Here is a 15,921-nt window from a genome sequence, read left to right as displayed (position 1 = left end):
CAGAATTCCATAAAGAGAAGAGCATAGGAGAATGAATAAGGAAAAGGAAAAGGAAAACTTTTTTCTTACTTCTGAAAAGATGTATTTATGTACTTGAGGACGGGAGGGGCAGAGGGAGAGGGAGAGAGAATCTCAAGGAGACTCCATTCAGAGCACAGAGCCTGATGCAGGGCTGGAGCTCACGATCCAGAGACCACAACCTGAGCCAAAACCAAGAGTCAGATGCTTAACCAACTGAGCCATCCAGGTACCGCTTTTTTCTTATTCTTAATTAATCTAACAGGTAACAGTTTGTTCAAGATAGAAACAAGAGCAGTGTATTTGATTACCTATATAATAGGCTTATGTGCAAGTGAAATGAATGACACACGGGTGTGGAGGAATTAGAAATATTTTGTTATTTGTTATTGTGCTAACATTACCAGTGAAGTAAGGTAGTATTATTTGTAAGTAGCCTTGGATTAGTTGAAAATGTATATCATAAACTCTTTGACAACCACTAAAGAAAGTTAAAAAAAAAGAGGCACATCGATATGCTAGGAAAAGAGAAAATGGAACCATGTAAAATGCACAAAAGGCAGAAGAAGTGTGGAAGACAGCAATAGGAACAAAGGAAAAGGGCAACAGGGGCACCTGGGGGGCACAGCGGTTAAGCGTCTGCCTTCGGCTCAGGGCGTGATCCTGGCGTTCTGGGATCGAGCCCCACATCAGGCTCCTCTGCAATGAGCCTGCTTCTTCCTCTCCCACTCCCCCTGCTTGTGTTCCCTCTCTCGCTGGCTGTCTCTCTCTCTGTCAAATAAATAAATAAAATCTTTAAAAAAAAAAAAAGAAAAGAAAAAGGGCAACAAATAGAAAACAGGAACAGATACATAGATATCAATCCAACTCTGTCAATGATCTCCTTAAGTGTCAATGGACTAAATATGGCAATTAAAAGACAGATTGTGAAAGTGGGTCAAAAAACAAGGCCGAGCTATGTGTTGTCTACAAGAAACTCACTTAAACATAAAGACACATACAGATTAAAAGTACAGGGAAGGAGAATCAAAGGACATGAATGAATCAAAGGAAAGCAGTAATAACTATATTAATTTCAGACAGGAGATACTTGGCAGGGAGAGTTAACAGGGAAAAAGAGGGGCATTGCAAACTGATAAAGGGACCAATACTCCAAGAAAATATAACAAGGCTTAATGTGTATGTGCCTAATAACAGAGCATGAAAATACATAAAGCAAAAGCTGATAGAACTGTAGGGAAAAAGAGACGAATCATTATTATAGTCAGAAACTGAAACACCCCTCTGACAGAAATGGACAGATCCAGCAGGCAGAAAGTCAGTGAGGACATAATTGAACTCAACAACTCAACCATCAACCAACTGGATACAATGGACATCTATAGTCTACTTCATCCAACAACAGAATATACATTCTTCTCAGGCTCACACAGACATTCAACAAGATAGACCGCATCCTGGGCCATAAAACAGACTTTATCAAATTTAAGAGAATATAAATCATACACTGTGTGGTCTCAGTACATAATAGAATTAAAATAGAAATCACTAACAGAATATAGCCGGAAAATCCCAAAATACTTGAAGATTAAACAACATCGCTCCTAATAACACATGGATCAAAGAAGAAATCTCAAGAGAAATTTTAAAATGACTCAATTTAAATGAGAATGAAAATATAACTCATCATAATTTGTGGGATGCAGCAAAAGTAGTGCTTAGAAGGAAATGTATAGCATTGAATGAATATATTAGAAAAGATCAAAGACTTAAAATCAATAATTTTCCATCATAGGAGACTAGAAAAAGAAGAGCAAATTAAATTCAAAGTAAGCATTATACTGGAAGTCCTAGCTAATGCAATGGAAAACAAAGAGGAAATAAAAGATGTACATATTGAGAAAGAAGAAATAAAACTGTCTTTGTTCACAGATGACATAGTCATCTATGTAGAAAATTTTAAAGAATTGACCAAAAAAATTCCTAGAACTTTTTCACTAAGAAATGATTGTTGTAGCACAGTTGCAAGATAACAAGATTAATATATAAAAGTCAATCACTTTCCTATAGACCAGCAATGAAAAAATAGAGTTTTAAATTAAAAATATTACCATTTACATTAGCACTAAAGAAAATGAAACATTTAGGTATAAAGCTAATGAGTTATGTGGATAGCAACAGACTGATTCTAAATCTTATATGGAGAAACAAAAGACCCAGAATAGCCAACTCAATGTTGAAGGAGAACAAAGATGGAGGACCGATGCCATTCTACTTCCACTTTCGACAAAGCTACAGTAATCAAGACAGTGTGGTATTGGTGCAAGAACAGACAAATAGGTCAATAGAACAGAACAGGGAGTCCAGAAATAGACCCACATTAATATAGGGAACTGATCTTTGCAAAAGAGCAAAGGCAACACAATAAAGATGGTCTTTTCAACAAATGGTACTGGAACAGTACACACACACGCACATGCACACGCACACACACACACACACAGAATCCAGACACAGACTTTATACCCTTCATAAAAATTAACTCAAAATGGGTCACAGACATAAATGTAAAACACAGAACTATAAAACTCCTAAAAAACAACATAGAAGAAAATCTAGATGACCTTGGGTATGGTGGTGACTTTCTAGAGACAACACCAAAGGCACAATCCATGAAAGGAATCATTGACGAGCTGGACTTCAGTAAAATTAAAAACTTCTGCTCTGGGAAAGATGATGTCAAGAGAATGAGAAGACAAAGCACAGCCTGGGAGAAAATGTTTGCAAAAGACACACCTGATATAGAACTGTTGTCCAAAATACGCAAAGAACCCTTAAAACTCAACCATGATGCCAGAAACAATCCAACAAAAGAATGGGCAAAAGATCAGAACAGACATCTCACCAAGAAGATATGTGAACATATGAAAAGATATTCCTCTCTTTTTAAAAAACAGAAGAAAAGGTATTCAACATCCTATGTCATTAGGGAATTACAATTAAAGCAATGAGATATCAGGACACACCTAAGAACGTCCCAAATCCAAAGCACTAAGGACACCAAATGCCGGTGAGAACGGGGAGCGATGGGAACTTCCATCCATTGCTGCTGGGACTGCAAAACAGTGCGGCCGCTTAGGAAGACGGTTTGTCAGTTTCTTAGACAACTAAACATACTCTTCCCATGCAATTCAGCGATCGTGCTCCTTGGTATTTTTACCCAAGTGAATTGAAAACTTCTGTCCACACGAAAGCCTGCACATGGATGTTTATAGCAACTTGATTCATAGTTGTCAAAACTTAGATGCAATCAAGAAGTCCTTCCACAGATGAGTAGTTCAAGACACCGGTCCATCCAGACAATGGAATATTATTCAGCGTTAAAAAACAAATGAGCTTTTGAGCCATGTACAGACATGGAGGAAGGAAGCTTAAGTGCATAATACTGAGTGAAACAAGCCACATATGTATGATTCCCACTGATGACATTCTGGAAAAGCAAAACTATGAAGACAGTAAAAAAGATGAGTGGTTGCCAGGGGTTAGTAGGGAGGGAAAAAGGAATAGGCAGAGCAGAGGATTTTTTAGGGCAGTGAAACTGTTTTGTAAGATACCACAATGGTGGGTACCTGTCATTCTAAATTTGTCAAATCTCCTAGAACACACAACACCAAGAGTGAACCTTAAATGTAACCCCTGGACTTTGGGTGATGATGATGAATCGAGCAGGTTCACGTACCTCTCTGGTCCAAGATGTTGATAGTGGGGGAAGCAGTACATTGGGGGGGACAAGGGATATGGGGGGATTCTCCATACTTTCTGCTCAATTTTACTGTGACCTGCCTTAAAACTGCTCTAAAAATAAAGTTGATTAATTAAAAACAAGTTTTAAACGGATGAATGACAGAATTGCTACCTCCTCTTGCTCCCATAGTTGTGGTGTGAACTTCTATTTTTCCACCTACATCATTGGATTCAGGGTTCAAGTTTCACAGGGCCTTTTGTTCCACAAACCATGAGGGCAAAGGTTCTCCACCCTCTGCTGGAGTTTCTGCTGAACTGTCAAAATAAAGCAAGAGTGTCAACGTCTAATCTTCTTTTAAAGACAAGTATGGACAGCTCAGATCCCCATGTCAGGATGATGTCACAATGACAAAGTCAAAGCCACTGCAAGAGTTCGGGGAGGCCATCTAGGCTCCTGGCTTTCAAACTGGTCTTAGCATCAGAATCAGTTTTCAAATGAACTCACACAGAACCCCTGAAATACACAAGAGTTAACAGAGTAAAAAAAAAAAAAAAAGAAAAAGAAAAAGAAAAAGAAAAAAATCAGAACTGTTCTGGCACATGATTCTAACATGTTTCATTTCCTAACACATTCGTTATTCCTTCCGGCTCATCAACCGAGAAATGCAATAGACATCCTTCCTATATTATTGTCCAAATAGTTGGTGACAATACTAAACAGGACAGGGCTCAGTAGCATGATTTGGAAATGTCCCTCTTCTTTTGCATATATAGACACATTTGCAAAGACGCAATGATGTAATTATTTTGGACATTATGTTATAAAACTTCTCAAATGCATAGAAAAGTAAGGCAATAGACTAATGAACATCTACATCTAAATTTCAGGGTTGTGATTATTTTCGTGTATTTCTGTTGCATATATAGGCAGTGATTTTGTTTTGTCCTAATTTGGACAAACCAGCTATAAAAGATATTGTGGGACTGTTGAAGGACATCTGAATTTTAAAAAGGCACCTCTGCGAAATCCAGGGCTCCTGGGAACCCTTTGATACCCGATGGTCCAGCCTCCCTTGCGTTTGGCACGTGGGGATGCTGGGCCCCAAACGAGGAAAAGCCCAAAAAGCCTCCAGGAAGGTCTACAGCCTGGCTTCTGTCTGCCCCTTTAGCACCTGCCCTAGGCTCCCCAAAAGGCATTCTGTGCTCCCACCGCATCACACCTGCATTCCTGCAGACATTTCACAGATCTCAAGCCTCTGTGCCTTTGCTCTACCTTTGACAAAGCTGAGGCATAACCTCTTCCAGGAAGCCTGCCCTCATACCTTTCATCCACCCTACCCCCAGGGGTGGAGGTAAGTCAATCAGAAGTCAGCACACCCCGGAATGGGTAGCTCTAGACCTAATAGTCTAGGTAGGCAGAACCAAACCAAACTTGCAAACAATCAGGGAGGTGTTAGGAGGGCCTGGGGGAACTGCACCTATAAAAGGAAATTCCAAAAGGGAAGTATTTCTAAGAGAATTACTCAAAATGGGGTGGGGAGGATATTGAGGAAGCAGGGCCTATGGGCCACTGTTTCAATTCTGGGAACACCCTGAACTTTCAACTTTTGTCAATTACGACTTGCCAATTCACATTGATTGCCTCTTGGAAGAACTCTACGGGGACTGAAATAGAGATAATGTAACAGCCGTTAGCTACAGAGGCAATCCTGTATCAGGTGGCCAGTTAAGCCCTGTTAGCACCTGATCACAATTCCTTCAAAACAAGTTACCCAACCCTGTGGGTTTTGCCTTTGTAAGCCTGCACTCCCCGGCGTAATTCCAAGCACGATTTCAACCTTGGTCCTCTCTGTGCCCCCCACATTGCAAGCCCTAAGACCCCAAATAAACACTTTGGGCTGCTTTACAGCCTCTTCTTGATTGATATACCTAATGTCTTGATTCCAGACGAAAACAAAAGCCAACGATGGATCTTAACAGATACCCAAGGGACCTCTAGCTGTGATTAAAAGCCATAAACACAAAAAGAACATCAGGAAAATGTCTATGCTTAAGGTCTCTCTGTGACTCCTCGGATTCCATGCCCAGGAATAAGACCATCAGGATCAGCCCCTGGGACCTCCAAAGACCCCTCTGCTTGCCCTGCACTCTCCCAGGACACTCCAGCAAGGAACTGACTGCCCCACGTTGTGACATTGTCTGTTTCTTTGTCTCTCATCTCCCCCTCGAGGGCGGGGGCTGGTCTCACGCTCTCTATCCCTCTCCTAGACCCTCCCGCAAAGGTCTGGAACAGAACTAGCGTGCAAAGGTTTGCAGAATCCAGTACCATCCGGGCCAGGCACAAACACTGGAAGATTTCCATGTGGCCGCAGCGCCCTCTATTGGACACATTCCACAGCCGCGGGGCACTCACCGGAGTGGGGGCGTTCACCACCGACAGATTGTACCCGTAGAGGAAGGATGAGCCAAAGGCACCCACGAGAGAGGCCACAATGAGCGAGCAAGACCAGTCCTGGGAAAGGAGAGGACAGCATGTCAGATCTGGCAGTCGGGCACAGAGCTAGGGCCCACAGGACGTACCTGGGCTGTCCCCTTGTCTGGGGAGGCCGTCCCAGAGAATCCCCAGGGCAAGAACGCAAGCTCCTGGAGCCGGCTGGCAGGTGAGTTGCCTGTCCAGGTCCACCTGCCTGTGCAGGTGCCCTGGATGGGTTCGGTCAGCCCCCGGAGCTCAGTTTGCTTCTGCCTGCTGCAACAGATCAGTGACTTGCAGACCTAATGTCCTTAGCAGGTGCTCTGTAAGCAGCCACATACTGTTGTATAAGCTGAGTTTGGCCACTTTCTGAACCACATAGCAGCAAAAAACAAAGCCAAACTCAGGCACCAACAGTAGCGGCAGGTGCTGACAAGAGGGACGGACCAGGCATTTTTCAGAGCATTTTCTGGCTATTCTCTCATTGGAATCTTTAGACGCGTTTTGATCCTAATGTTATGGGTGAGGAAACAGGCACAGAGGTGTCTGTGGTGCCATCTGGGATGGTGGCTGGAGCCCATGCAGCCTCCCGCTGCACTATGCTGCCACTCCCCCACTGCCTCTCTGTCTGGCAACAGAGCCTAGGAGCCTGAGGCTGCTCACAGCGGCACAGGTGCACACACGCTCACGTGCACACACACGCACCACTGCACGTGCTGTTCCAGACTCAATCTGCAGGCCACTGTGAGTGCCTCAGGCCAAGGACCTGCAGAGACATACAGGGCTCAGCCCGGAGGACGAGGCATCTGCCTCCACGGAATCCTGTCCTTTGGCCTCATCCAAGGACGGTCACAATCAGGACAGGGCCCCGGAGCGGAAGCATCTGGACCACTTGGCAAAAGCTGACCAGCTGGCAGGAGCTGGAGGCAGGAGGGGTTGCCATCCGAAGCTGGCCAGGGGACTATGGGCCAGTCTCCAGATGGAGGGGACCCACGTGCTCTTGGAAGCCACTTTCTCTGCTATTCCATAACGTGTGTGTGCTTCTTGGGCCAGGCCCTGATCAAGCTCCAGGGATACAGCGGCAAACAAAACAGACAAGGTCCACAGTTCCGGCAACTGCACCAGTCAAATGCTGTTTGGAAGGGAAAGCTGGACCCCAATAGCCAGTTCCCTGCTCTGCTCACCTCCATAGTCTCCTCTAGCACGGGATGTTCCGGGCACTCAACTGTGGGAATCAGAGCCACTTTCCTGACCTTCCTGGGTCTCAGCTTGCCCAGCTGGACAACGGATCTAAGAACAGCACTGGCTGTCCAGGTTGTGGAGGACTGGCTGTGTGGCTGGATGAGGACAAAGGGCGTGTTCAGAAAGGCTGTTTACTCCTTCTGCTTTCCCTCTTGCCCAGCCGTGCAGAATGGCTGTTGCTCAGGGCAGGCGCCAAGGTCTCTCTTGGCCTGGCCTGTATGGCCACGTACGCCCGGAATTCTCCCTTCTAGAGACTTCTGTATCCAAGACCCATGACCACGTCCCCTCCTCTGAAAGCTCCTCTGGAAGCTCCACCTTCTCATGTTGACACTTCTCTATGATTCAACTGTGTCCTACCCCGGGCTCTGCCACTTAGGGCTATAACCTGGACCAGTTGCATAGCTGCTCTGTGACTCAGTGTTCTTATCTGAAAATGGGGATGATAACAAACCCCACCTCCTGGGCTGTTATGCTGAGCTAACCTGCACCCGTGAGTGTTAGCAGCAGAGGCTGGAGAGTGGGCAAGGCTCTTACTTTTTGAGGGTGGGGGTCTTGCTTCCAGGAACCAAGCCTGCCGCAGAGAAGGTATTCGGGAAATGCTCGTGATTGGATGGGGGTGAGAAAGGAGGTTGATAAGCCACCGGGATGGACATTGCCAGGTGTGGGTCCAGAATCTTTCCCTGCAGTAAGGGGGGTCTGAACTGCACGGGATTCACCGAAGGAATAAAACTGCATTTTGGACAAAACTCCCATTCTCCATAGTCCCTTATCCTCTGGGTCTCAGCACAGATGTCACTCCTCCTGACTCCCTGGGCCGTCCCGGGTGCCTTCTATCCCTCGGCCCCCTGGCTTCCAGCCCTGATCACTGTCCCCTTGTCTGCACCCATCAGAGGATAGAGAAGGGCAGGTGGGAGCCTCTCCCTGGGGCCCCTGCCCCCGCTTGGCCAGCCGGTGCCCACCCCCTCGCATCACCTGCCCCAGGGACAGAGGGTACCAGCTGTGGGGGGCGGGGAAGGAAAAGGGGACACCACCCAGCACGTGCGAGGCAGCTCTCTGCCGCGGCCTCATTTCAGGAGCACAGCCTTGTTGCCAGAACTGCAGCTCCAGGGCGGGAGCTCCATGGCCAAGGTCACGGGGACCAGGATGCCGGCCCTCACGGCAGGCTTCTATGACCCGGGGCCCCAGGCCTTCCAGGCAGCGGAGGAAGGCAGCACAGCCGCCCACGCTGAGCCTCTGAGCCCTGTGGCAGGGTCCAGAGGCCGGTTTCTGCGTTTACCTTTCTGGTCCTCCTGCCCGGTGTCCCTCTCAGGGTGCGGCCACGTTCTGCAGCCCCTGTGCGAGCCCAGGCCCGGGAGGCCATGCTCCTCCGGCCGGGGGCCGTGCCAGGGCATCTCTGAGCAGGAGGCAGAGTCCACAAGGGGGCGGGGGCCCAGCAGGAAATACGGCAGTTCTATCTTGTCTGAACAGGAAACGGGCACCGTGGGCTTTCCCCCAGTTCCCAGTTATAGCAGCAACCCAGGAGTCCTGGAAGGGAAACTTGCCTTCTCAGGAATCACCACCCAGGGCACGGATTTTTCCTTTGGCACCTTTGATTTTCCCTCCCAACAGCGCGCAGCGAGGGAGCACTGGGCATAAGGCCAGGGTGCCTCTCTGAGGATCGGAGCAGAACGGAACGTCGCTGGTGGCAGGAGAAGCCTGGTGGGGTCCCTACCCTGCCTCTCTAACTGCGGCCTTAGCCAAGTCACTTTGCTTCTCTGAGTCACCCCGTTGACGAGTGTAAAACGGAAGACTGATCCCGCCTGGACTGTCTGTCCGGTAGTTATTCTGCGGCTCAAACAGAAAACACACGGCCCCGAGCAGCATGCTGGACGTGGGCGTGACTGCCCTGCAGATCTAGAACAAATGGGTTTGGAAGAAAAAGGACTTGCCACTCGGTCGCTACCCTGTCCTGCTCACTCAGCGTTGGCTCAGGGAAGACCTCCTCCTTGCCCACCGCGCTGGCTCAGGGAAAGCATGAAGGAGGCAAGACCCCTCCACGCACACTCGACATCAGAATTCATTCACCATGTGGCCAATTGGCCCCAGATGTCAGAGAAGTGGCTTTAATCATGACAGGTTTAGGACAGCGTGCCTTGGCCCTTTGCTCCCAGCGGCAGAACGCAGGGACAGAGGCCAGCAGGCAAAGGTATGTTTGGGGAATGCAAAACCCCTCGAAGACCAGGGAGGCATCAAGTCCACAAAACGAGACAAGAAGCAAGCAAACAAGGTTTAGTGGATCACAGACATTGAAACTGGGGCTGGATCACCGAAGACTCTCTGGAAGAGGTGATTCCTGAGTAAGCCCCAGGGAATATGCAGGCAGAGAAGGGGTGTGGGGTGGGAGAGCCAAGACCCACAGGCGTAGATGCCCCGGGGTAGGTGGGGGAGCAGAATGGTTGAGCATGGCTGGCTCTGAAGATATGGGAAGGGGCGGGGAAGGGGACAGGCCAGCTGCCTCCCCGTGTCTTGGGGACCACACTGGGCCGTCCTGATGGGGACTTTGTGTTCACGCTCATCCTCGTTTCCTCCCCCCTCTCCTTAGCTCCGGCCCCTCCGTGTATTGTCCCTGGCTTCCTCATCGCTAGCAGGGGGTCTCACCTGTTCTCGCTAAAGCTCCAATTGAATCAAGCGATCTGCCCCCCCCCCCCCGCCTTCTCTTAAATTGTTCCGTGCTTCCCACTGGGGTTGAAAACTCATAGGCCCCAGGACCCAGGAGGTCAACACAAACATGCAACTACGGTTGAGTGCGAAGCGTGTGTGTGTTTTGGGGGGGTTGTGTCTGGGACACCCCTGTGCTGAGAAGGCTCCCAGAGTCAGCAAGCGTTAAAGGCCCTGCCGTCTGAGCACAGCATGTCCACAGGCCGGCGGCGGACTCCAAGTGTGGACTTGAGCCCCTGTCAGAGCTGTCCCTGCACACCTCTTGCCTCAACCTCCCTGACCCAAGCCCTGCTGAATCTGAGCTCAGAGGCCAGAAGCCAGAGCGGATGCAGATCCCAGGGGTGGAAGGAGACCCACAGCCCGCGGCTGCCCCGGGTTCCGGCCCTGCGCCAGGGGCTGTCCCAGATGCTAAAACTGGACATGTGCAGACTTCACTTTCCCTTTTGGTCCCGCAGCCTGGATGGAGGCGGTGCTTGGCCTGAAGAGTTCCTCTTATTGGTGGAAGTGGCTGTCCATAACTTCTCTCCCAGGCCGGCGCTGAACCAACCCAGAGGGGAGCAGTGACTTGCCCAAAGTCACGAACCTGAGAGCAGACTCGCTCAAGCTCCAGGCCAGAGCTCCGGCTCCTTGGAGAGTGGCCTCCGAGTTAACCGCGCTACCTTCCTTCAGGCAGTAAGCGGTTTCAAATTCCCAGCGCTTTTCGGGGTGACAAAATGAACAGCTCTACTTTCTGGGAAAGCTTGCTGAAGGTGGTAGGAGCTGTCCCTTCACGTTGCCACAGCTCAGTGGGTGGCGCTGGCCTGGGTTCGAGCCTCCGCTCAGCCACGTAGGACCTGCGAGCCCTCGTGCCTGTCCCTCGGCCTCTCTGTGGCACAGTGTCCTCATCTGTAGCATGGGCATGACAGTGTCAGCACCTCATAGACCTGTGCAAGATTCCGCGAGTTTATCCTTGAAAAGCACGTGGAACCGTGAAAACAGCAGGCGGTTTATAGCAAGGGTACAGTGAATACTCGGTAGGATTTTTAAAATCGCCTCGTCCCCGGACAATGCGCCGTATCTGGACCCAAACGCTCCCAACCTTTTCTGAGTAAGTACCATCCTGCGTACTCTGTGTAGAAAGATCTGGGCCCCTGTGGGGAATTAGTGTCCTCAGCGGTGGAAGGGGAGGCCTGGGGCCGGGCTGATGTCCCTGGACGATTGCTAAGGCCCGTTCCAGTGCTCAGGTTTGGTCTCTCGGTGACAAACATGATGCATTGCACCTCCCTGGACCAGACGGCGGTTCACCGGGACTTCCCATCACCCGAGCACCCTCCTCCTGCAGCTCACGGAGCACGTCTACACTGCTTTGCCCTCAGCCAGATGTGTTCACACTCATGGTGTCACCCGTCCTCCAGCAGCCATCTGAGGAGCTGCTAGGCTGACGTCACAGGGAGGAAGTGAAGTTGGGACCGCTGCTGCCACTCCCACGTTGCTCGGCCCGTGCTCTCTGGCAGACCCTGAGGAAATTAACGCTAACAAGGATGTGGCCGTTGGCCAGGTGTTCCCAGGTGTGCTGGGGCTGGGGCACGAGCATCCTCTCCTGACATTATTCCTGCAGGCATACACCCACCCACCATTATTGTCGAGAACCTACTTCTGCCAGGTTCTCCTGGTCCTTGCTCAGCTCGCCCGTGACTACCCATAGCTTTGCTCATCCGTCGGTCCGCCGCTCTCTCACCAGCTCCCCCCAGGAGCTCCGCTGGGCCCTCTCTGTCCCCCTGCGTTCCATACGCTGCTCACAACTGCACTGGCTGTGACCATCCTTACTTACGAGTGTCGGGCCTCATGTGTGCCTTTCCCTCTGGACCGGAGCTCACCAAGGGCAGGGGCTCTGTCTGTTGTAGAGTGAACTGTGTCCCCCTCCCCAGATTCATCCAGTGAAGCATTAACCCCCAGCACCGCAGAAGGTGACTGTTTTGGGGGACAGGGTCTTTACAGAGGAGAGTGGGGTAAAATGAGGTCACGAGGGTAGACCCAAATCCAATATGACTAGTGTCTTTATGAGAAGACCTTGGGACAAGGACACACATAAAAGAAAGTCCGTGCGAGGACACGGGGACAGGACAGCCTGTCTACACACCAAGGACAGAGGCCTCAGAGGGAATCAACCTTGCTGACACCCTTGATCTCAGACTCCAGCCTCTGGCCTCTGGCCTCCAGGACCGTGAGAAAGCACCTCTCTGTTGTTTACGTCCCCAGCTCGTGGTGCTCGGTCATGGCGGCCCGAGCAGCTAACCCAGTGTCCCAAGCCTCTTTGGATTCCCAGAATTTTCTTCCCGCCTCGCTCAGGGAAGGGCCAGGTAGATACTTTCTGGGACGGAACTCAAACTGTCCTCTGGGTGGTGTCCTGAAGCTTGGACAAGATGAAAACGTTGTACCAGGAAAGGGCAGGAAAGGAAAAAAGGGGGGGGGGTGTTATTGACTATCATTTAAGCAGAATGATTGAGATGACTCTACCGCTTCCTGCGTTACACCAAATGCCTGGACGGCAGAGCCTTGACTCCAGTAGGAGTGTGTCCTTGGAGGGAATGCCTGTTTATTTCATGTGACTCTGCCTCATCCCTGGATGACCTGAGGAGGTGGCTGGGCCCTCCCTGGGCCTCTGTTTCACACCTGAGGGTGGGGACCATCCCTCTCCACCTGCCAGTTCCACATTTATCGGGCAGTTTGATACATACACCTGTGGGGATCTTTGTCTGGCTAAATAAAAATCTGCACATATTTTCTTCTGCAGACGTTCTAGGAGATGAGGCACAAAGGGACCAGGGTTCAAGACCACTCCCCCGCAAACTAGCTATGTAGCCTTGGACAAGTGGCTTCATCCCTGTGTGAGCCACAGTTCCTCGCCTGTAAAATGAGGGTGGTGATGTCTTCACTGTGGTGTGGCCAAGAGAACCAAAGGGGAGACCCGGGTAAAGTCCCCACACAGAGCAGGTGCTGTCTGGCTTTGGTTTTAGAGTCTGGTTTAAAAGAAGGTGCAGGATCCCTGAGGAGTGAGAGCCTCTCTGGGGCAGGTGGACCAGGCCTTGCTGGAGGGCGGGGGATGGGTTTCAGTGTATCCACAAGGACAACGACGTCATCGCTCACACAGTCGTGTCCCCTTGTTGCGAAATGAGCTTTGGAGTGGAAACCACTTTCCCCCCAGGTCCCAAAGGCTACCAGCAGACCGTAGAGTCACCATCAACCAAAATACAATATGATCAGTGGCCTGTGCCTCGTAGCACACGCTTTCCCCTTCACAGGGCAACTTCCCACACACCTTTGCTTCTATCCCCTGCTCTCTCTTCTTGGCCTGATCTCGCCTCCACTTACATTTCCCTGGGAGGGCGAGGGGGCTGGGACAGACTGCCCCAGCGTCACCAGAACAGGGAGAGATAAGGAAACCAGGACTGACCAATTTCTTTCTCGCCAGATCTCTTTCTTTGGAATCTGCGGAGTTCTTTTCACTGCACTTCATGGTTTATTTTTCAGATTTTTGGACTGGGTTTCCTTGTTCCTGAGAAGGAGAAAAAAAGGAAGAAGTCATTAGAGACTTGCTGTCACCAATGTGCAATCAGGGGAGGTGGCCCCCAAATGGAGGTGTTGCTGGTGTGGACACCAGGACGGCAGTGCCCAGCTCCCCTGGAGACCGAGGCGTCTCCCTGCTCCCGTCTGGCCTCAGTGTCCCCATCTGCAGCATGCGGGATGGGGGTGCCGGACATCTGTGTTTCCCACACTTGCCATGTTGCTTATTAAACACAGGCCCCTCCCCCGAACATTCAAACATTCTCATTCAGATGGTCATTCTTATGGCGGGAAGATCTCGGAAACACCAAAATTTCTGTCCCCAAGACATGAAAATAAAAGTGATACAGATTAAACGAAGTACCAATCTTCCCTGTCAAATCAGAAACAGTCGCCAAAATTGTAACCAAAATCACTGGCAGGACAGAAGGAGAAAAATGTGCAGGTGTTTTGGAGGGCGAAAATAAGTTTCTGGAACCATAAAAATATGTAGGCCCTTTGGCCCAGCTACTCCATTTATAGAAAGTTATCCAAAAGCTGTAATAAAAAAAGGGCACAGATTTCAGCTGAGATTGTTCACAAATGGTATTCACAGTAGAAAAACTATCTAGCAGGAAAATTTAGATAAGTTATAGTGCATCCATATATGGAAACTCATGTAGCATTTGAAAACTATGTTAAAGAATATTTAACGTCATGGGGAAATGCTCATCTTACTTGACAGAGAAAGACCGATAAAAGCATGTCTATTAGCATTAAACATAGATGTACGTACTAACGAATCCACGGTATTATGTGATATAAGGACTTAAACTATGTCCGTGTATTTTTTCATATAAAATTAAGATTTTTTTAAACGTTGATACATAAAGTTATTTATTCCACAATTATTCGTTAAGCCCGTAATACCCAGGTCAGAGCAAGACAGATTTTGCCCTGCCCTCATGGAACCTCCCTATTTTAGGGGAAGAGCCCATTTGGGAAGAGCGTACAGAGGGCTCCCGGGGCCCAGGGAAGGCGAGGGGCCTGGCCCAACACAGGGCAGGCGAGCAGCAGGAGCCTGGGCTGCCGAGGTGAGCAGAGGACACATCACACACTTATGGGCAGCGAAAATAGACTCCCTGGAAGTAGCAACACAGAACAGCAGTTTCTACTTGGCCGTGGTATTTTAGCCCATTTTTGTCTGGTTTGTTTTCCTATGCTTTTCCAATTTTTGACACACACACACACACACACACACACAAAACCAGAAAAACCATAAACCAAAAAAAACCCACTTCTATAACTGGAAAAGCAAGTTTAAAAAAATTGCTTTAAATTTAAGAAAATTTTAATTAATGTGCCAAGGAGCCAAGTAGACATAAAAAGTGCAATTCTGGAAGAATATGTAGCTCAGATAGGATGATGGGTTCTGAGATACAGAAGTCGTTTGAGCCGGCCTGATGGGGAACATTGGTTGGTGAACTTCCATGGCCAGCACGGGAGGGGGACATCCGAGGCCCTCCTCTGAGGGACCCTGCCTGTCTCATCCCAGCACACATACCCAGGGACACTCCAGCCCACTGGACCTCCCTTTTCAGGCCATTCTCATGGTCCTTTGGCTGCCCCTCAGCCTAGAATGCATTTCCTTCTTCCCATGCACAGAAGGAAGTGATTCAGTTTTTCCAGAAGGAACAGACAGTCGTGCAGAGGAGGTGAGCCTTGAAGGTGAGACTCTGTGCCTCACCCTACAGAGACCACCACAGAGCTGACAATGACCTCATCGTCCCTGAGACATCATGTCCCAGGTGGGAAGCTGCCCCAGCATGGCACAAGGCCAGGTGCAGACAGCGTGCACCCCAGGCCGCACAGAGCCATGAGTTCAAACCCCAGCTCTATAGCTCACTAGCTGTGTGACTTGGGGCAAGTTGCTTAACCTCTCTGTACCTCTGTTTCTTTATATGTCAAGTGAGGAAGAACAACAGGACATATCTCACAGGGCTTAGATCAAGTGAGTCCGTGCATATGAAGCACATAATAAATGCCAAATGGTCACCAGCATCACCAGACTCCCACTGAATGGTCCCTGTGGAGCACAGATGAGGCATTCATTTGTCAGGGTCGTTCTGGAACACCATTCCAAGACAGTGTCTTAGAACTGGTTACGAGAAAAAAGGAGGGGGAACCACTTGGCATATGAATAGAGAGCCCTACACTGCCTCAAAATA

General features: G+C 49.4%; 1 protein-coding gene across 8 annotated transcripts in view; it reads right to left on the bottom strand.

The window, feature by feature from the left end:
- Positions 1-15,921, bottom strand: part of SLC2A9 (solute carrier family 2 member 9) — a 286,157-nt gene that overhangs the window by 240,061 nt on the left and 30,175 nt on the right. For 3 of the 8 annotated variants that reach the window (XM_045771354.2, XM_045771356.2, XM_045771355.2), the window contains exons 2-3: positions 13,605-13,706; positions 6,176-6,274 (exon numbers count right to left, since the gene is read on the bottom strand). In XM_045771354.2, coding sequence (XP_045627310.1) covers positions 6,176-6,274; positions 13,605-13,667 — 162 coding nt within the window. In that variant the 5' untranslated portion in view covers positions 13,668-13,706. Of the gene's footprint in view, positions 1-3,934; positions 4,078-6,175; positions 6,275-8,750; positions 8,891-13,604; positions 13,707-15,921 lie in introns of those variants that run through there. The other 5 variants (XM_045771357.2, XM_045771358.2, XM_045771353.2 and 2 more) reach the window with 4 other exon arrangements.

This window comes from Ursus americanus, chromosome 8 (assembly GCF_024610735.1).
Source record: "Ursus americanus isolate L20-20 chromosome 8, mUrsAme1.1.p, whole genome shotgun sequence".
NCBI classification, from domain to species: Eukaryota; Metazoa; Chordata; class Mammalia; order Carnivora; family Ursidae; genus Ursus; species Ursus americanus.
The sequence above is the reverse complement of the archived record's forward strand: the minus strand, read 5'-3'. Positions and strand labels throughout refer to the sequence as shown.